Source organism: Amblyomma maculatum, chromosome 9, assembly GCF_055883805.1.
Source record: "Amblyomma maculatum isolate TAMU_Amacu chromosome 9, ASM5588380v1, whole genome shotgun sequence".
NCBI classification, from domain to species: domain Eukaryota; kingdom Metazoa; phylum Arthropoda; class Arachnida; order Ixodida; family Ixodidae; genus Amblyomma; species Amblyomma maculatum.
In genome coordinates, this window is record NC_139352.1 from 42,888,744 (window position 1) to 42,911,778 (window position 23,035).

The 23,035-nt window shown below is 46.1% G+C and overlaps 1 protein-coding gene across 1 annotated transcript; it reads left to right on the forward strand.

Moving 5' to 3' along the window:
• The first annotated feature begins 288 nt into the window (after positions 1-288).
• LOC146178939 (uncharacterized) lies at positions 289-18,820 on the forward strand. The gene is made up of 3 exons (XM_084579817.1): positions 289-550; positions 16,642-16,958; positions 17,794-18,820. Exons 2-3 carry the CDS (start codon positions 16,702-16,704, stop codon positions 18,098-18,100), a joined length of 564 nt encoding a protein of 187 aa, XP_084435943.1. The 5' UTR covers positions 289-550; positions 16,642-16,701; the 3' UTR covers positions 18,101-18,820.
• The last annotated feature ends 4,215 nt before the right edge of the window (positions 18,821-23,035 follow it).

Here is a 23,035-nt window from a genome sequence, read left to right on the forward strand (position 1 = left end):
GAGTAATCCTCGCCTTCGAAAAAGATCGTCACGACGCTTGCCACATAAAGTTCAATCTCACTAAGCACACTAAATATTCACCATACCTGCCACTATCAGGTAGACATGACCGTGTGCTTTGTTTCCCGACGCCCAGGCCGAACTTCGCCGAAGATTGCAAGATAGCGAACGAAACTCGACCACTCTATGACTCGACAGTTCACACGCAGTATAATACGCATCAGCAGGAGGGCGACCCGCGCGTGATGAGGAAAGCGGCGCGAAGCGCTTAATCACGATAAGCCATGGGGACGTTCCCGATCAACACGAATCAGGGCGTCTTATCAACCACGCGACTTCGTTTTGTTGTGATCCTCAGGACTCTTCCATTCTTGTCGCACCTAAATCAGACGAAAGCTCACTGATTTCAAAGCTCCGTTAAAATGGACTATTGCGACTTCGACACCTAGTTCCTATGGTCCAGAAGGCAACGGATAATGGATGTCAGAAGCGAATGGAGAACACGCAAGGTTTGTGCCTCCACAACACCCTGCAGCAAGCCTAGTGCTAGGTAAGTGCTGACTGTTTGAAAACGTTGTGCTTTGTTTGAAATCGCGATGGCTCGTCACAAACAGATAGTATCGTTTCCCTAACTCGCGCAAACCAAGACTTCTCGCACACATTCATGATATGCTGTGGGATGCAAGTCGGCCTTTGATTTTTGCTCGTTGTTACGAACGTTTCGCAAAAGCAGCCTTAGAGAAAGCGCAGTCTGTGCTGTAAGCAATGAACTAAAGGCTGCCGGATGCAAGTGCGCAGCTTCTATCCTGATCGCGGCGGCTCCTTTTCGATGGAGGAGAAAATCGTGTCTGCCATGTGCTGCGCGAAGTCAGTTAAAGAACCCCTCATGGTACAAATTTACCGAGATGCCCCCCAGAGGCATCCTTCATAGCGTGTGTCGCGCTGCTGGGTTAATCCATAGAAGAGAAAAAGATTACCGATTGTGCAAGCATACAACTTATGCTGTTGTGCTCATTTTACTCTGAATAATTTACTATTGGGTCTTTAGGATTAAAGTTGTACCCCGTTGGTATCTTAGTCTATTTTTGAATTGGTCACTTATACACCACTCAAGTACAAAGCGTCATTTCCTTGGCAACTCCTGATATTAGTCGATAAGGGGTATTACTTGCGTGCATGTGGTTGGGGTTATGTACATTTTTACAGCTGTTTTATATCTCGATACAGTCCGTCATTCTGACATCATTCTTCAAAGAATGTATTGGCCAAGTTAGGGAGGAGATATAAGTGGGCAACGAAGAGGTCGCTGCACTGAATGACACACATGCATGTGGCTTCAAACGCTGCGTGGAACTGTTGACCAATGCAACATTGCCCTTGGAATGATGTATTTTGTGAGGACACTCGCCTGTGGCGCATGGAACTTTACCAGGCGAGGTAAGTAATTTTTGAGCGACAGCTTATACAACTTGTTCGGCCGAAAAGCCATCGGCGTTGTAGTTGTCGGCAACGCTTGTCGGGAGTACCCGGGGGCTGCGTCGAAAAAAACATGTATCGTAGTAATTTTTCGTTGTATTGAGTAATGCTTCATTGTTGTGTGATATGCAATGTCGATTTAATGAAATCATTATAATGGAATAATTAAGGAAATTAAAAAGTTATCAAACTGAAAGGGGCTGTTCAATTGTGTCGAAATGCTCAACCTAACTTTACGGTCGAGACGCTCGCAACCTACAACGAAGTCATTGAGCACTACAAGTTAGGACGGCGGAAATATCCACCCCCAGATAGGTCCCTCACATCCACAGAGGCAGTCACCTGGCGCCGCCTGCAAGCCAAGAACCACATGTCTCCCAGATGGAGATACCTCACGCAAACTGGAAATCCGGAGGACCAATTCTGCAAATTCTCTAACGATATAGGAACGTTAAAACATATCCTCTAGGAGTGCAGCCACTCCCCGGGCTACAGTTTATTCAAGGACGCAGAAGCATGGGAGACCGCGCTTCATAGCGAAGACCCGGCGACACAGGCCAACATTGTCCGTCTGGCAACCGAAGCGGCGAACCGCTTTGTCTACTAGCCCCTGCCTCTTGGGATGACATCGGGCTCCCTGGACGCCTGCGAGCGGTGCCGGAGCTCCGGTGTCGCCTCTTCCGGACAATAAAAGTTTTCACCACCACCACCACCACCCAAAATGAAAAGGCGATGATTGGTGATGGTAATCATGAATATTTGTACTTATTTATTAATAAAATAATTGAAAAAGAGGTATTCAAAGCTGTGAAGTTGTCAGAATGTTCATAATGCGAAGCCAATACTTAATGATGCTAAACACAAAAATTTAGTGTGATTAATTGATCAATTTATTGTTATAGCTGAAGAAATGAAACCTTTAAAGAAGAGGAATCAATAATAATAATATAATAATAATTGGTTCACAGGAAGGGAAAGGCGCAGTATCTGTCACACTTGCTATGTGGACACCTGAACCGCGCCGTAAGGGAAAGGAGGAAGGTGGGAGTGAATGTAAAGAGAGAAAGGGGAGTCGTAGTGGAGGGCTACGGAATAATTTCGACCACCTGGGGATCTTTAACGTGCACTGCAAGTAATTCATTATGCTTACAATGAAAAGGCAACGCTTCATTATGCTAATGAAGAAAATTTAGTGTGTAATCGATGAAATAACCATTTTAATTATTCAAATTCGAAACATTGCTTATAATGGCAAATTGCAGAAAATGGAAAGGTAATGGAATTCCTAATGCTTAGTATCGATGTACAAAAATTAATAAATAACAAGAAACAAAATGTATGAAGTACAAAAAGAAAGGTACAAAGTTATCAAACTTTGTTTGCTAAATGGAGACTTGTTTTTAGCATGGACAATAGGTAATAGCAGGGAGGTGTATGTTCTGCTGAGAGTGATGAATAAATATTTCTAGTAGAGAACCAAGGATTCAAAAGTTGGTACATTGCTGTCCATAATTATCGTTCGACGTCAGCTTACTTTTGAGCCAAAACGTCGTTTTGAGACTACTGTGGACATACTGGAAGCCAAGCTCATCGAAGGGAATCAAAAGCTACAGTTTGAAGACTTCTTTCTAACAGCTACCTTTTCCCCAGAAAATCTGCGTTCCATCTCATCACAGAGGTATTAAATTCAATAAGGCTAATGAAGGTTTGAAATGCAATACACACAAATCGTTGCATACAAAGGAAAATTTCTCGAGTATTACTTTGCATTGTGTACCCTTCCAAGTGGCTGGCACAGAGCCTTACTAGAGAATGCAATGCATAAATACCAATCTTCTGCCGCTAATATTTGATTCTTGTTGCTTAAATTCACTAGGAGCAAGAAAGGTTCTGTATAGAAGTGCAATGCATAAATATGAAATCAATATATGTTTCATGTACTAGAGACAGTATATACAAATATACTGACTTGTATAATATATAGAACAGCACTTAGTTGTTGCAAATAATGCTAGGAAGTGACGATCTTATTTCTATCATTATAACCGAGTAAAGAAACCTTTCTATTTTTATTCGTTGAAAGAACCATACTCGGATGGAGCTTCACCTGGATCGTGTATTTCTGTGACAGAGGAAGAACTAAGTCATGTGTGGGAAACATACTTTTCGCTTAACAGCGGGAACTAGTATTTGACAAGCTTTGTTCTTATGTTTGACGACGTACTTCATCCTCGCTCTGACATAACCCAGTTCTTTTGGCCAACCTTTGGGATTACGTACTCTGTGAATGTCAGTCAGTTGAGATATATCTCATGACTTTAAAGCTGATATCTGTTTTGGAGAAGCTAGAACTAATCTAGGTGCCAAGTATGTGCCGATTACGAAGCGTTCAAGTGCCACTGAGGTATTATCGTGAAAGCTAGTCACACAGTTATGTTGCCAAGTAAAATGTTTTATTTATTCAAGGTGTACAAACTTTTGATATGCTGTGGCTAAGGTACTGATTGCTTTATGAGCCATAAAATGGGCACCAAGAGCAAACCTAAGTGAGCAGTTCTTGGAGTCCGCTTTTTCTGTTAACATAAACAACTTGGTTTACAGATTATTGTGCAAGAGCGATTTTTGCTCTGCAATGTGGCAAACTTTAATGACCATGATCGCATGTGATGAGAAATCTTTGGAAATGCTCAAACATTCAACTGATGCTTGTTGCATACCTTGTGTCACACAGACCTTTGTATTCTTACTCAAATTACTTCAAGAATAGGTACTTTAAAAATTCATGTCACCTACTGGTTCAGACATACACAGCACATTAGTGACAGAAACAATAAATGGGGACGCATGTGTATGCGTCCCCATTTCTGTTTTGCACCCCCGTTTCTGTCCCTGCCACTATTGCACTGTACACGTCTGTATCATGAACCAGCAAGCCAGCCACTACATATTTTCCCCATTGTTTCCTTAATTTTCATATTTCCTCATGTTATTCTTTCAGTTATTACTTCCATGTTATTTCTTCCCCTTACGGTTAAGCCACTATCCAAGCTTGCCTTGTGCCTTTTCAGTGATATTGCATCTCATTTCTTTGAAATCAGGAAACACACCGTAAATATCGCTTTATCGCTTAGGAAAAAACAATGTAATCTAACGATAAAAATATTTTAGGGAATAAAAATATGCACACATTACTGTGCTAATCCCATTTCAAGGCTTATTCCTGATGTCACCTCTTCATCCTTGCAATTCGCGGAGATCATGAATATTTATCATTGCATTCGTTCAACTGTTTACTCATATTTGTTATAATTCACATGCAAGCATTAGTAGTGATATGACACAATATTAGTGTCCGCATATCCTTTAATAAAGGGCATCATTTGTGCATAACAGTTGTGGTTCATAATAGTTGCATGCTTTGGTCTCAGACGTTCTCAAAAACTTGTTTCCAAAAACTACAATTTACCTTACGCGGGATTGCAAGTCTGATTACCTGAAAAAGAAAATAAAAAGGCAACATAGCAGCAAGGAAATGTAAAATATTTTCCTAATGTCTAAAACAGTGGAAAGCGAAATTTATTTCTTCTATTTAAAGGCTCTGCCCGGCGTTGAGGGGTGGATTGTAAAGGTCACACAAGGAAGCGATCAAAACCCCATTCTGGTTCTTGCTGTATGCGTATAGATTTGCGTCAGTTTAATTTTTATTCTAATTTTGTTGTTCTGTAGGCTTCTATGGGCGCTTGTACATCAACAGTGCAGCTTAGCCTTGCACTCTTGTCTCCAGCTGTTGCTTCCTTATTTTATTTTCCAGGTTATTGAACGATGGGTTCTCAGCACTAAAAAACCATCCTTAGGAAAGCAATCTTTCATTCTTTGCTCTGCTCGTCTGCCCTTGATTATATTTCTTCTTTTTGAGGCAAAACGGACATGAACCCTTCTCGCGATAGTCCTGCCCAGCTGAAGAGAAGTCATGTATAAACGTTGGCTTGCAAACGGAGGCTTACTTTGAAGCATTATTCAATTTTTATACTGTGCACTGTCTTCTGCTGATCGTTCTACCTAATCAACATAATTCTAATTATTTCATTCTGCTATTCACAAAACTCCATGCACGTTAGTTTCTTGTGATTGCAAGTACTTCAGCAGCAGTTAACATAAGACAATTCTGAGCATATGTGGTGTCACGAAAACACTAAACACTGTATATCTCTCAGTTTAAAAGTAATGTCGATGGTGGAAACGTTTGTCTCACATGTACAAGAGCTCTAGTAATGCAGTTAATTGCTGCCTGATACTGAATCAGTATCATTGCCCTCAGCACACCAAAAACTGCAGTGTGATTTCACTCAGCTGCCAAGCACGTTTCGCTCTCCTGTTAGGCAGTGCTGTCGAGCAGCGATCGAGAAAATCAACCAAGTTGGACACTCCTGCCGGGCAGCGACTTCAAGAAGTGAAGCCATTGAATGGCTCAACCACCAAGCAAATTCGGCACCCCTGTCAGGCATGAGTGTCGAGGAGAGAAGCCAGCATATAGGTAGAAACAATGTCCAGAATACGTGGAACGGTTTTCCAGTTACATTCATGCTCCACATAAAACCCTTAAAATTTAACAAGAACGTTGTTCCGCATATACAGTCCAGCTTTATCTGGAACACTGCCCCATATATATAAACGGAACTTTTTTTAAAAACGTTCCACTTACTAACTGGAACTTTATGTCGAACCAGATGAAGAGTGCACCGCCTGCGGCTCCGTTTAGGTGGAGGCGAAACAGAGAGGCATCCACGTGCTGTGCGATTTCAATGCACGTTAAAGATCAGCAGGTAACTTCACTACAGCAACTCTTTCCTTTTTATGCTTTCATTCCCACCTTCCTCCCTCCTAGTTCGACGCGGTTCAGATGTCCACAGAACAAGTGGGACAGATACTGCGCCTTTCTCTTCCTCGAACCAATTGTTATTATTATTATTATTTGTAAAGAAGACGAAACAACGCTGCGGCATCACCATCACCATCGCTGGTCTCCGGCGCCCATCCGAGTCCAACTCCGAGTCCAGCTATTCCGTCACCGAAAAGGAGTGCTTAGCAATCGTGTGGGCTATAACGAAGTTCCGCCCTTACTTATATGGCCACTCCTTCGAGGTATAGTTACAGATCATCACGCTCTCTGCTGGCTCACGTCTCTCAAGGATCCGTCTGGCCGTCTCGGGCGCTGGGCTCTCAGGCTTCAGGAATGCGACATCCATGTAGTGTACCGCTCTGGCCGCAAGCACTCTGACGCCGATGCTCTTTCTCGGTCACCGGTGCGTTCACCTAACTCATCATCCCCTCCTCAAGCCTCCTTGTCAGCACTCACCATTGAGGATATGCCTTTCGAGCAACGACAACATCCTTGGGTTTATAACCTGCTAGATGTCCTTGGCACTACTCCCGCGGCTATTCATCCTCGGGCACTCCGCCAACAGGTCTCCCATTTTACCATTCGGGACGGCCTCCTCTACCGAAATAACTACAACTCAGATGGCAGAAAATGGCTTCTTGTCATTCCGCGCCACCTCCGCTCCGAGGTTTGTGCCCACCATCACACTGAACCGCAAAGTGCTCACGTCGGCGTCCTGAAAACCTATGATCGAATTCGTCAGAGGTATTATGGCGGGAAATGTACAATTTCGTACGTCGTTACATTCGCTCTTGTACCGCCTGTCAACAACGCAAGATTTCTCGCCACCCCCCTGGTCCTCTCGAGCCTTTACCGTGTCCAGCTCGCCCGTTTGATCGCGTGGGAATCTACCTCTATGGTCCGCTACCATGTAGTACCGCCGGTAATCGATGGGTCATCGCCGCCGTCGACCAGCTGACCCGTTATGCGGAGACTGCTGCACTTCCCGCGGCGACAGCCCGAGACGTAGCCCATTTTCTTCTGCACCGCTTCATTCTTCGACACGGCGCCCCTCGCGAGCTACTCAGTGATAGAGGTCGTGTCTTTCTTTCCGAGGTAGTCCAAGAGCTCATGTCGTCTTGCAAATCGATACATCGGGCTACAACCGCGTACCACCCGCAAACCAACGGCCTCACGGAGCGTTTAAACCGTACGCTTGGGGACATGCTCGCAATGTATGTTACATCTGAATCTGGGAGCTCCAACTGGGACCAGGTACTGCCATTCGTAACATTCGCGTACAACACTGTCACCCAAGCAACAACTGGTTTTTCGCCCTTCTTTCTCTTATACGGCCGTGAACCATCTTGTACTCTGGACACAATTTTGCCATACCATCCAGATGCCTCTGAGTACAGTGCTTTGTCCGATATTGTACAGAAGGCTGAGGAATGCCGTCAGCTAGCTCGCACGTTTACCTCCGACACTCAAGGCTATCGCAAAGATCAGCATGATAGCGATACCCCTGCTCTGACGTTCCTGGCCGACAGCTTCGTTTCGCTATGCGTTCCTGCCACCAGCAAACTAGAAACGAAATACCACGGACCTTACCGCGTCTTGGAACGCACATCCCCTGTTAACTACATCATCTAGCCAGTCACCCTTTATTCCGACCATCGCCGCCGCGGCCGTGAGGTTGTCAATGTTAGCGGCCTCAAGCCTTATTACAACCCTCTGGTTGTCTCTTCTCCGTGAGTCGCCAGGATGGCTACTTCTTCACGCGGGGGAAATGTAAAGAAGACGAAGAAGAAACAACGCTGCGGCATCGCCATCACCATCGCTGGTCTCGGGCACCCATCCCTCTCTCGCTGAAGCTGTGCCCTGCGGCTGGTATTCCGATCCTGCTGTCCCCGAATTACTGCCAGCGCTAGACGTTCCAGTCAACTATTAAATCCACATTTCATATTAAACAAAATGTCATAAAACTATTCGTGGAATAAAAACGCAGTGTTATTGGGATGTTCGCGTGTACTCTTAGTGTGAGATTTGAGCGCCCCATTCCCCACCGCGTTTTTTACATTCGTCATCTTCACCCTTACGCCCTACCACATGTGCTGTGCGCCCGCAAGTGATCACCAAAGGTGAAGAAGCTGAGTATGTATGTATGTATGTATGTATGTATGTATGTATGTATGTATGTATGTATGTATGTATGTATGTATGTATGTATGTATGTATGTATGTATGTATGTATGTATGTATGTATGTATGTATGTATGTATGTATGTATGTATGTTGGTTGGTTGGTTTGTGGGGTTTAACGTCCCAAAGCAACTCAGGCTATGAGAGACGCCGTAGTGGAGGACTCCGGAAATTTCGACCACCTGGGGTTCTTTAACGTGCACTGACATCGCACAGCACACGGGCGCTTTTGCTTTTCGCCTCCATCGAAAAGCGGCCGCCGAGGCCGGGATTCGATCCCGCATCCTTGGGAACAGTAGTCGAGCGCCGTAACCACTGCGCCACCCCGGCGGGGTGTATGTATGTATGTATGTATGTATGTATGTATGTATGTATGTATGTATGTATGTATGTATGTATGTATGTATGTATGTATGTATGTATGTATGTATGTATGTATGTATGTATGTATGTATGTATGTATGTATGTATGTATGTATGTATGTATGTATGTATGTATGTATGTATGTATGTATGTATGTATGTATGTATGTATGTATGTATGTATGTATGTATGTATGTATCCTCAGGAACCTGAATGAAGGGCAAGAGGCCACAGTCAGAACTGGGGATGGTCTTACTGATTGGTTTCCGATTGAGAAAGGAGTGAGACAAGGCTGCATATGGGTCCCGCAACTAGGGAACCACCCCGTCTGGTGCAAGCATGCACCACCGAATTATTTCGGGCTTAATAAATGTTGATTCCTCCTCCTGCCTATTTAAATTATATGCTGAGTGCTTCATCAGGAAGGCCGGTCTGGACGAGTCTTCAGCTGGAGTGAAGATTGCTGGAAAACGTATCAACAACCTTAGATATGCGGATGATACCACTTTAATGGCAGAAAGTGAGGTGGAACTCGAGACTTCTGATGCGCGTACAGGAAGAGAGTGAGAAGTTTGGGCTTAAACTGAACATTAAAAAGACAAAGATCATGGCCTCTTGTCCTATCAAGTCCTGGAGCATCAAGGGACAAGAAGTGCAAGCTGTGACAGATTTTCTCTTCTTGGGCTCCAAGATTACCCCGGAAGGAGACTGCAGCCGTGAAATTAGGAGACGCCTGCTTCTGACAAAGAGAGAAATGGCTAGCCTTGACCACCTAGTAAAGAGCAGATACATTAGTCTGCCAACCAAGATCCGTATAACTCGTGCTATGGTCTTTCCAGTTGTGGATGGATGGATGGAAACAACTTTATTTATTAACAAAAAAAGTCATCAAGGGTGGTCCCCTACTAGCCCAGGAGTCCACAGGCTTTTACTTCACATAGAGCACGATCTACCAGCCATTTGTGACGGGCGAGTTGAGCTGTCCGCAAAGCAGCCTCCCAGGAAGAAAAGGTGGGATGGGGGATAGGGGCACTGCCTGGGGGGAAGGACATTCCCACAGGTAGTGGAAAAGTGAGGATTTGGGCTCGCCACAGGTGTCGCAGTGAGGGGGCAAGCCAGGGTGAAGGCATGAGAGACGGTAGGGGGAAATGAAACAATCCGTCTGGAATTATGGCCATGTAGCACTGGATAAGGTTGGCAAGGTGCTGTGGGGTGGTGGCAGTGTCATGCGCTTGTGTTTGTAGAATGTGGTGATTTGGTGGTATGTAGAAAGGACCGATGCGGCCTCCTGCGCGGAGTTGGGTGCCTGATCATCCGGGGCTCGGGTAGAGAGTTCTCGAGCCAGCGCATGAACGCGCTCATTACCGGGGATCGAGGCATTCCCTGAGATCCACGTTAGATTAACCGTTCGGTCGAGAGAGGTGGCGGTGGTAAGAATATGATATGTATGGATGCGAGAGTTGGACTGTGAAGAAGGCTGACCACCGAAGAATTGACGCGCTTGAATTGTGGTGCTGGCGGAGACGCTTGAGAGTTCCTTGGACTGCCAGAAGATCAAATCAGTCGATATTGTCGACCATAAACCCGGACTGCTCATTGGAGGGTCAAATTCTAAAGTTAAAGCTCAGCTGCTTTGGTCATCTGATGAGAAGAGATTAGTCGCTGGAGAAAGAATTGTTGTTGGGAAGGTTGAGGGTCACCGGAGAAGGGGTAGGCAGCGAACGCGATGGTTAGATGGCATCCTCGAGGCACTGCAGATCAAGTTATGTGATGTTAGGAAGATAGTGAGAGACCGGAAAGCGTGGCGTGACATGGTCCATAGGGTCATGAAGAGTCGGACACGACTGAACTGAACTGACGTATGTATGTATGTATGTATGTATGTATGTATGTATGTATGTATGTATGTATGTATGTATGTATGTATGTATGTATGTATGTATGTATGTATGTATGTATGTATGTATGTATGTATGTATGTATGTATGTACGTATGTACGTATGTATGTATGTATGTATGTATGTATGTATGTATGTATGTATGTATGTATGTACGTATGTACGTATGTATGTATGTATGTATGTATGTATGTATGTATGTATGTATGTATGTATGTATGTATGTATGTATGTATGTATGTATGTATGTATGTATGTGTGTGTGTGTGTGTGTGTGTGTGTATGTATGTATGTATGTATGTATGTATGTATGTATGTATGTATGTATGTATGTATGTATGTATGTATGTATGTATGTATGTATGTATGTATGTATGTATGTATGTATGTATGTATGTATGTATGTATGTATGTATGTATAACTATTTAAATGCCGGCAAACCACTGTTTAATGCGTCGTGAGGCTGGCCAAGCGCCGACCCGGGATTATGCCCTATTCTGCATTACCTCATTTTGGCCCGTTAGTGGTGAGCCGTGAGGCTTGTGCTTTCGAGCGCACCCCGGGCCTGCTGGACGGCCCATCATTGAATGTCCTGCCCTTTGAAGTTCGGGCGGGTATGTCTTGGACGCAGCTTCGGTCGGGAACCTGGCACAGTCCCACATGATGTGCCATTGGTCCGCCGGACCCACTTGACATGACTGCACATATCACTCGTGTAGATGGGTATTTGCGCCAGTGCAGCACATCGTTCAGATTAGCTTAAACTGTGCTGTGTGGAGATCTGAACACTAGGGGAACATGAATCTTAGTTGATGAGAAGTATTTTCTATCATATTTTGTGACTCACACGACATCCAGTGTTCTGTGTAGCTTGCTATATGTCGATGTTAAATAGTTCTGCTAACATTTAAGCTCGTAGTATGACACTCTGTCGACCTGTCGTAGCGTTAAGGTTGTCAGCAGGGTGAATAGTCTTTTAGCCAGCTACAAACGGGCTCCTGTCACTAATCTCCAACACATAATGTAGCAGCGTTTTCATTTCAAGTGGGTTAAGAGCCCCTGTTCAACATGGTTGTTGCCACATCCTCTGTTTTAATCAAGGGTTGGCACACTGCGAGTGCTGCCCATCGAGACTGGGTGCTGCCTGCTTAAATTGTGGATGTGCGGAAAGTCAGCTGTCAGTGATATTAGGCATATTAATGCCCGCTCTGCTCAGTTTGGGAACGCCGCTTCAGCCTCGTAGATGCGCTTGAAGCTCCTTGATATATCGACAGAAATGTGGTGTCACATGCGGACAGATCGCTAAAGGCATTATGACACAGAATATTGGAGTGCTAACTTCCGAAGAATCATTTTGGTGGTTTTGCTTGGCTGCTTTCATCTTCTGATCCAAGTGGCTTATTCAATGGCAAAAGATTCAAAATGCTTACTCTGACAATATCAGAACAGGGCTGCCTTTAGGCCGGTCTGTATTCAAGTGCGACCTGTCCAACGTTTTAAGCCTAATTTAATTGGAGACATTTACCCGGATCATGCACTTCCTATCTACTACAGATAAGCGAAATCATGTATTCGCTAATGCCATTATCAAGATTGTTCGGAGACAATGACAGTCATGCATGACATCATCTGTGCATTTACTTTGCGAACGTGGTTGCGCGTAATAGTAGTTATTCACGGAAAGCAACGGAACCATATGCGCTTTTAAGAACTCATGAATGTTGTAAGTCATCTGCAACCCATTCGCATGTTGTCATCTACACTGTAAGCAATTGTTATCATGCGGTCTCCGAAAATATCAGCAACTCTTGCGTCCTTGACGTAATGGGCCGTTTGAGCTATGGGGATGAAAAATATCTCTATATTGTGTTTTTATTTACATGTTCGTACGACGATATTTTGAATGGTGCAATACTACCAAGAAAACTGCTTATAGCCGCTGTGTATTGGTGACCTTAACATGGAGAAAAGCCATGAGCATCTTCTTGGCTTTACAAAAAGCGCAGTCACGAATGGGCAATAGGCAGACTTGCCCTGTCGGGGTGGTGCAGTGGCAAGACGCCCGACTACTGTGCCGGAGTACCCGGGTTCGATCCCGACCTCGGCGGCTGTGTTTCGATGGAGGCGAAACAAAGAGGCATCCGTGTGCTGTGCGATCTCAGCGCACGTTAAAGATCCCCAGGTGGTCTAAATTGCTCCGTAACCCTCAACTACGGCTCCTCTTTCTCTCTGTTTCCACTTTCACTCCCACCCTCCTTCCTTCCCTTACGGCGCGGTTTAGGTGTCCACAGAAAACAAGTGAGACAGTTACCACGCCTTTCCCTTGCTATAAATCAATCAATCAGTTTATCGCTTCCATCACGATGTCATCGATTGTGCTCCCGAGTCTGCTACGAAGACTATCAAAAATGTGCCGGTTGTGAAGTTTTCGGCTTGAATGCAAGTTGCTTCTCAGTAATTGCTTCCCAGTTTTGTAAATCAGTTGTTTTCTCACACTACGTGCGGCCAGCGTCATGTCTTGTTGCGTTTCTATTAAATCGCTTGATGCCTATAAACCAGACCTCGCGTCATGCGGCCTAACGCACCGTGCCACAGCGATGACTCTGTTTCTCGTAGGAATTTAACTGAGCTCCCGTATGCATGTGTATTCTTTTTCACATGTGCACATTGGATATGACGGTCACTGCCGGGCTTGTTGTACACTTGGTTGGTATTATTTTTCACTGTATTTGAGGGCTTGTTATAAAAAAGCACGAATATTTTCGAGCTGAACTTGTTCGGCGCTCTTGTGCAAATTGTGCAGATATGTCAGCGCTTTGCAGGTCATATCTTAATATGTTGGCTGCGTCGGCCCCTTTGGAAGAGGTGCTAGTTTACTCCCTGCCTGTGCCGCCTTCTAGTTGCTGGCTTTAGTGCCAAAGGCACTTAAACGGGAGGAGTCGAGTCCAATAGATTGGCGCACGGTGGCGAACGCTGAAAGGTGCCCTTCAAAAGGGTGGCTTCGAAATTACGATGGGGCACATCCAGAAAAATTACACTTTATAATTCGCGCCACAATTATACGTAGCCCTGACTTCATTCGATGTCAGTATATTTAATTGACCCCCAGTCTTTAGGGGGCGCTGGAGTGCTCATGAGCCACCATGTTTTGAAAGTATGGTTTACATATACCTTGAAGCACATCTGCTGTGCACACGCAAAGGAATCACTTTAAAGAGAGGAAGAAGAGTACGTGCGCCGGTGTAAGGCATCGTTGGCTTTAGGTGATGGTGTGTCTTGCACTGACCTGACGACTGGGCGAAGAAAGGTTTTAAAATGGTGAGAAAATTTCTTTTCATCATATTTTGCGACTCACATGACATCCGGTGTTACTTTGAGGCCAGTTCTATTATCGATGTATACTCGTTCATTTAACATGTCAGTTCGTAGTGACTCATCAACCAGAGGTGGCGTTACGTTTGCCTGCAGTTGAAGACAGTCATTTGGACAGCCACAAAGCGGTCCCTCTTATTAAACTCTCACACATGTTCGTGCGGCGTTTCTATGAGAGGTGAGTTCAGAGCCCGTGCGCAAGATGTATGCGGTTACGTCCTTTGATTTATTCGAGGGTTCGTACAGCGTGATCTCCTCCGCGTCTAGGAGCTGCTCGCTTGAACGCTGAAATACGGAATGTAAGCTTTCGCATTGTAATATCACGCATATTCCTCTCCGCTAAGGATCACTTTGGGAAAACTGCCTCAGATTCGTAGATGCGTGTTCAATTTCCCTAAAATATTTACACAAATGTGGTGTCACCAGTGAAGACATCACTGGCGCCATTATAGCACTGGTAAATGCAGTGCTAGCTTCTAACAATCATTTTTGTGATTTTCGTTGGCCTGTGTCATCTAGCCATCTAAATATGGTAGTCAAAGGCAAAAAAATAAAATTGATCGCACAGACTATTTTAAAACTGTATACTTCGACAATGCCAGAATAGAGACGTGATTAGTGTAGTAGGGTGCGTTCGAGTCCACCCTATCCAGGTTGTGAAGCCGAACTTGATCGAAAACATACACACGGACCATGCACCTTCTCTACTACCAATATACGCAATAATTTCTAGGTTACTAGCTTTTTGAGCTCGTCAATAGGCAGTGACGCTCTCGTGTGGCATCATCAGTGCGAACTTGATTGCGCGGAGTACTAGTTGAACATAGAAAGTTAACATTGAAAGCAAGTGCGGTTATACTAACACATGAACGGAGGTAGTCGCTTTCGACACATTGGAATGATTTTTTTCTATTTGAATACCCATTTTTATTGCTGTACGGCGTTCGATATATTCTGCACTTGTTAAGGTTTGACCGCACTGTGGCGCTGCGTCAGCTTCTCGTCTATGGGCGTCATTGCTCGGCGCGCCGAAGAGGGCAACCGAACATGACTGCGTACGAACTAGCGTCTGCATGCCAAAGCATGGAGGGATTCTGGAAGTTGGAACTGTTATCCCCCGTCCGTAGCTGAAATCGTCCTATTCAGCGAAGACGACGCAGGCATGGGCGGTACAAAACAGGTTGCCATCGCGGAAACGAGTTGCGTCTGTGGCGGGGAGTACTGCAGCCCTGTTCAAAACGCTGCCCATGCGTGATTTAAATAATCGGTCCCCGCTTATGAAGCATTTCCGGTGTCGACACTGAGATCTGGATCAACAAGATACCTGCGTCTGTCAGCGTCGCCTCGTCTAAAGTGCCAGAATACCCCGCCGGGGTGGCGCAGTGGTCACGGCGCTCGACTACTGTTCCCAAGGACGCGGGATCGAATCCCGGCCTCGGCGGCCGCATTTCGATAAGGCGAAAAGCAAGGCGCCCGTGTGCTGTGCGATGTCAGTGCACGTTAAAGAACCCCAGGTGGTCAAAATTTCCGGAGTCTTCCACTATTGCGTCTCTCATAGCCTGAGTTGCTTTGGGACGTTAAACCCCACAAATCAATCAATAGTGTCAGAATGGTGCCTCCGATGAAGCCAGTAGCCAAGGGGCTGACGCTGCGCCGACGGCGCGCTACTATGCGGTTTGCCCTTTACTTCGTTAGGATAACGAGTCGAATGAGCTGAGATTAGAGGAGAAGTCTGATTATTGTAAATTCATTTAAACGTTAGAGCCGAATATAAGCGGTACCCGTTTGTGTCAATGAACGTTGAAATATTACCCCGGAGCCTTCCCCTATGGCGCCCTTATTTGTTTTAGTTTCCATACTACCCTCCACCCTTCCCTTATGGCGCAGTCAGGTGCCCACAAATTCAGTGCGACAGATACCGCGCCTTTCCGTTCCTGCAAACTGATTATTATTTACTGTTTGATAGGACGACATCTCTGAGGGTGTAATACTATAAGTACAACAGGTAAAGATCCCTGCGTGGTGGTGGCTATTGCCTGCAAAAAAGCCGTGAGCATAGACTAGCCTTAACATAAAATTGCGATCTACGACAGGGAAATAGGCAAATTATCCGGCTCTAGTATATCAGAGGACTTCATACGGCGTAAGCCTCTGTCACTGTGATAAAGCTTGGACTACAGACGCTCGATTATAAGTGGACACAATTACACATATCTGTTCGCTGTAAACGTATTTCTGAATTACTTCACGTTTTCAAGTGATGGGTACTTTGATACATTTCAACGCTTATGACCTTATGTTTACGTGAACTGGCGCGAACAGACACGTTAATAAGGTAGTCGAGGTTTCAGATATGTAGACACTGAAGAACCGTATTTTTTTTTGGGGGGGGGGGAGGGGGGGGAATCACGCAGCATATTTATTTGGCTTGTTCCTCCCCGTCCGCAGCCCAAAAGCAGGACGACGACCGCCAAGCGCTCACCGCTAATTCGCTTCGACCCGGATAAGATGCCACTCACGGGAACGTCAAAGTGCGCCGTATCCGGTTTCGAAGGCTCCCTGGAAGACGTGTCTTCGACGACAGCCTTCCCACACGAAGCTAATGGGGACTGCGTGGAAAAGAACGCCGAGTGGCATCAGTTCTGGAAGCGCAGCCAGCGCCCAACCAGTCTGTCGTCTCTAGTCTCTAAAAAACTGGAGGAGCGTGGCTCGCACACCTTCTTGGCCACGCGCCGGCCCCCTGAGACGCCGAGGCTACAGAAGTGGTTAGTGAAACTGCGAATAATATCAGGTTGATTAAGCGGGTGTCGGGTGGTTTTTAGACACACGTGAAATATTTTGGATTTCCCCGAAAACATACGTTGCTCCTTGTCCACGGCTATTTGTCCGAACAGGACAGATAAACAAAAGGAAAATTTACTGATTACATCTCGAGCTACCTGGGAGAAGGAGCCAGTTCACACGATACAAAATGCATGTTCGATAAGGCAAAGATCAGCCTCTAAATGTAATTATTTAATTTATGTCAGTACCTATATGTCGCACTGGTGGGCATAATAGTAAGGGTTGACGATTGAAATGAATAATTGGCAGCAGAGAAGTTGAAAGGTAAAATATTAGAACGTCCTGATGGCAATTACAGTACGAATATAAGTATTTTATTTCGTTTTGCTTGCTCTTCTTGTGCTTTTATGAACAGAAGTGAAGAAATAAAGCATGCATCCCAAACTGTGGACGCATGTGTTTTCAACGAATAAGAAAGGCACGTAATGCATTATTCTTGTTGTTCGTGCACACCTATCTACGCTATGTGAAAGCTGATTAGGGAGGGGTTAAGATACGCCGGAGGGAGATCGCAGGGTATGCTATATATTAGGTGCCCTCCATCATTATCCGTCTTATGACGTTTGCACACAGCGATAACTCCCAGTTCACGGCGTAGTTCCAAGGAATGATCGAATCATGCTGTGCGCCAGATCCAGGATTATTTGAATCGGCATTGTTAAAACCTACATTTCGGACTCACCGTAGCTGTATTTTATCAGCTCCAAAATACAAAGAGAAAACCATGTTTTCCTGCTGTTCCTCGTTTCTTTGCAGGTCTCCAATGTCTTTCGTCCGGCTGTCGATGATCGTCGTGAAACTCGCCCTGGCCATAGTAGTCACGCTACCGTTCATGCTTCGGGAGGCGGACACGGGCGGAGTGGCAGTTGGCGACTACCAACGCTACTCTGAGTTTAACCTGGAAATCGTTGCTAGGACGGCGCGGTATACTACTGCGACATCTGGCCACAGCACGCCTATCAGCAATGGTGTGCAGCAACACGACAAATGCGAGGATGATCGACAGGAGAAAACCGGAAGCGTACGAGGTCTCGTTTTCCCTATTGGTGCTGGCTACAAGTGATGACCACGTGACATTTCCCGGACTTTCCGTCGTTCATCGGCTCGCGGTATTATCTTACGGTCGAACGACCATTGTTTCCTAAGGAACTTTTCAAAATTTTTCCATCGGACCCAACACCCAAAGCCGCGGCCGTAGACCGCAAGCATAACCCCGCTGGACTGCGTCGAAGGAAGCCTTGTAATCTAGACAAAAGTGCAGTGGATATTGACCCTTCCTCTTCGGGCAAGAAAGCACGTGTTTCCAGATACGACATGTGGGAAAGGCGCCTTTGTCGAGAGGGCTGGATGACGTATTTGAAAAACGCAGATATTCGAATTCTGCAAAACTACGACGCTCCTTCAGGGATTGTTTGTCGTTCTTGTGCCATTTAGAAAATGTGCGTTGGCTGGAAGATTTCAGTTATTACCTGCAAATTTCAGCTTTATTCTCTATCGTGTTGTGTAATATTAACACCACACGAGAGCAGCTGCTCGATTATAATTAACATGTATTGAAATATATATTCTTTTATGCCGCCCATAAATCTGGCTGGAGTTTTAATGGAATAAACACTGATGCCGCATATTCTACTCGTGTGAGTACAGATTCTATACCTAGAGTCCAATGAAGGGACTGTACTGTGCGGTTTAGTAAGATGCGGGTGTGTAAAGCAGGCTTTAGCTTACAGTGATATGAGCTGTCCATTCTAACCGAACATGCACAAAACTCGTGGGAAGAAATATAGCTGTAACAGCCCTTCGCTTGATTTTCTCCAAAGCACACCGCCTTAGCTCTCTTTATAGCTGTAACAGCCCTTCGCTTGATTTTCTCCAAAGCACACCGCCTTAGCTCTCTTCACGTGGTGTCACCTGTGGAATAGTTATTGTCACAAAAATCATTAAAAAAGCAAATTCACGACAGGTGCGCAATTCCAAGTAATTCACATGTTACTGCATAAGGTAAGTGGAGAGGAAGTTAAGCGGATGGTGTCAAATATTTTTAAAATATGTACCTGCAATCGAGAATCAGCACGCCTGCAATAATGATAGCACTGTCGACAATAAATATCAAACAGTATTTCTCTATTTTAAGGTACTAATCTAAAGAAGTTACAACACTTCATGAGAGACAAGCTGCCATGGTAAAATGTAAATGCTCTATCCTAAAGAGAATTTGTGGTTCGCGGTGTTGCGACTGAAAAATATTGGTTGTGGTTTAGATCTGGTTAACCTTAGGTGAATAGCGAAAGCAACGGCGGAAGCTTCTTTTGTCTGTTACATTATTCCCCTACCATTCCCTATCTATGTCAGGTGTTACAATATGGGGGCACTTAAGCTGATCCTTCAATTAATTGTACGTCGCGAGGGCATAGCTATGAACCCACATATAAAATCACGCTTCAACCAAGCCGTATGGACGTCTCTGCTTATGCCGTAGGGGTAACGAGAATGCAAACGGTTCAGGGAGGCTGATTCTGATATCACCCTCCCATATGAAAGGAGCGACCTGAGTTGGCAGCTCCTGCCCGTGGTGTAGAGGAAACGTGAATTCAAATGTCATGGCAGGCTGCTTTTTGTAAGAGATGACCGTAGCTACGCCTCTTCACGGCGTAGCTACGGTCTCTTCATAAAAATCATCCTGCCATGACATTTGAATGAACGTTAACCCTATGCATTGCACGGAGTAGCTGCGGACACCCGGTGTCTCGCTTTGGCTGTCGTACTATTGCTTTCGCAATAAAATTCTACAGGGCACTTTGGGCCACTAAAGTGCGACGAGGCGAAAGCCATTATAGCGCTGTGGAATGTAGCCCTCCGCTGCAGCACCTCTAACTCTCTCTTCTTTCACTCCCACCTTCCGCCCTTCCTTTATGGCGCGGTACATGTGTCCGCGGAGTACGACAGATACTGTGCCTTTTATATCCTATAAATCAATTTCAAACGCCGCTAATGCCTGCTGTATTAAAGCCTCTTAGACATCTGGGTCTGCTTCTGTTTGCTCTGTGGTGCGCCGTTCGAGGAAGCGGCAAGTGAAAGAAGCCGCACGAACGCCTGGTTCGAACGACCGGCGGGGTCAGCTTCGTATATACATGGATCGTCTCGTGACTTCATGACCTGTCGTGAAGTCATGGTAGACTGGGGAATTATAAAGAGCGTTTCATGACCAAGGGCGTGGTGCAGTTGGTAAAGCGCACGATTGGGGATCCAAGGGATGAAGGTTCGATTCCAGGTGGAGACATGGTTTATTCATTTGTTTTTAACTCTCGCTGTCGAAAGCATGACACCTCTGCTAACAACCATCTGTCAGCAACGATGAGGCCTTAAAGGCATTCGCATTAAAATCAATTGCTTAAGTTTGGTTTGGTTTGTGGGGTTTATGTCCCAAAGCTACTCAGGCTATGAGAGACGCCGTAATGAGGGATTCTGGAAATTTAGACTACCTGGGGTTCTTTAACGTGCACTGACATCGCACAGCACAGGGACGCCTCTTCGTTTGGCCTCCATCGAAACGCAGTCGCCATGGTCGTGTTCGAACCCCGGGAACTCCGGCACAGTAGTCGGGCGTCTTACCACTGCACCACCCCGGTGGGTTAAATTGTTGCACGTGTTAGGTAAGTGGAGACATGGTTGGTTTTGTTGGTCTGTGGGGTTTAACATCCCAAAGCGACTCACGCTATGAGAGACGCCGCAGTGGAGGAGTCCGGAAATTTCGACCACCTGGGGTTCTTTAACGTCCACAGACGTCGCACAGCACACGGGCACCTTGCTTTCGCCTCCATTGAAAAGCGGCCGCCAAGGCCGGGATTTGATGCCGCGTCCTTGGGAACAGTAGTCGAGTGCCGTAACCACTGCGCCACCCTGGCTGGGCGTTAGTGGAGATATGGTCTGACCCCATCGGGATGGTTCATGTCACGTGTTCATAAGAGATGAGCGAGTTTTCTGGCGCTGTAATCTTGGCTTTCATCCTTTAGAGTGGAGGATATTATCTCAATCCAACCCCTCATGACCCACAGATCCCTAGTTACCCACGCGACCCAAGGCAGCGCAGGTACATTCGTACGGCTTCATCATTGTAGGACATTATATCTGCGCGGTACCTGTAAGCATAGCGAGATGGGGCTATGACAGGTAGGTCACCGCCGCTTGTGGCGGGGTCTAGCCTACCACCGAATGTTTATCTGTTGTCGGCCGTCATTGCACCCGCCACCGCTTTGGTGATGAACGACGGCTGTTGTTGGGGCGCGCGTCTTTCTCTCCCTCTTCCTTTTCTTTCTTCTCTATTTTTGCTTCTGTCTGCACGAGACAGCGGAGGTGGCTCAACTACAGAGCCAGTAGCAGGCCAATGCATTTTCTTTTCCAGCGGGAAAACACCGGGTTCGAACCCGACCTCGGCCACAGCGTTCGATGGAGGCGAAATGAAGAGGCGCCCGTGTGCTGTGCGATGTCAGGGCACGGTAAAGATCCCCAGGTGGTCGAAATTACACCGTAGCCCTCCACTACGGCACCTCAGGTGTCCACAGAAAACTAGCGTGAAAACACGGAAACTGCTACTTATGATGCTGGCTCGGAAGTATGCAGGAGTCAGCATCATAAGTAGCAGCTTTCCTGTTTTCACATTCCCATCTGAGATTTTAACTGATTGTAACATAGCAAGTGTTTCTCGAGGCTGTCACTGTCACTAAAGGGGAGGGAACAAAAACACAATGAAGCCACTACACGTTAGGTGCATATTTGTGTGGTGTTTTATTTGCTTTTTAGGAGCTGCTTTAGACATGTGTTACATTAGGGTCTCCGTGCTGCGTGCGTAAATTTTTGCCTCGTTAGTACGCGATATTGAAACACCGCGTAATAAAAATAGAGCAAAACGTTTTGGCGGGAAGATTTATGCCTGCGCTGTACACTGTAACAGTTACCGCTTTCAACAGGCGTGATCCGACAGCGAGACCCGACCATTTTTAGTGGGACTGACGACCACGATGTTGAGGATTGGCTGACCTCCTACGAACGGGTAAGTGGCCACAACCGATGGGACACGACCATGAAGCTGCACAACATCGTATTCTACCTCACAGACGTTAGAAGTTTGTGGTACCGTAGCATTTTACCACATGGTCTGCCTTCAAGCGGGCCTTGTCTTCGCACTGCTGTCCTAAAGCTGCGCGCCGAGCAGCGCCTCCAATCTAGAAGCCAGCTGCTTGGTTAATCATTCACAAGCTATATCTAAGGTGTTGTAATCCTGTGCACCCATGTAGATGCTTCCAAGCTTGAAGCGAATCGCCCGAGGGACATTTTAACGGCATCGAGGCCGACGAATTCCAGATAATTGTCGCTCGCAACCCCAACATCATTGCAGAGATCTTCACGCTCTGCCGTACATATGATCAGCTTCGAAAACAGCGCAAACCAGCCCAACCATCATCAATGCAATCTGATTAACTCTCCAGCCTGGCTGTATCGCCGCCGAGCAGCTCGCTGCTTGCCCAGATTATGAAACGTTGTGCCCGAGGAGGTCGCACAGTAACTGTCCCTCTTCATAGTGTTCTGGACACTCCATCTAACCTAGCCCAAACCCTTCAGCCTGTGATTCGGAATCTAGTGGCAGACGTATTACCACCTGTTCTTCGGCACGCTCCCATCGCACCACCCGCCACGTACGCCGACGTCCTCAGTCGCCAAGCCTTACACCGACTTGGATATCCCGTTTCGCCATCCACCGCCTCCTGCAGCTTTCACTCTCCCTAGGCTGACACGTCTTCGTTCGAACGTTTAGCATATTCGGGACAATCCCTCGATTTGTTGCGAGTGCGTGTCCCTGGACACATTATGCGTTACTATCGTCCACGCGTCGTGGCGCCTGCGGATTACTCACGACCCTACGTCTACGCGCCGGATGAACACGCGCCACGACTCTCTTCTTCCCCCGACCTTGATTCCGCTTCCGACAGACCGCCTGCTC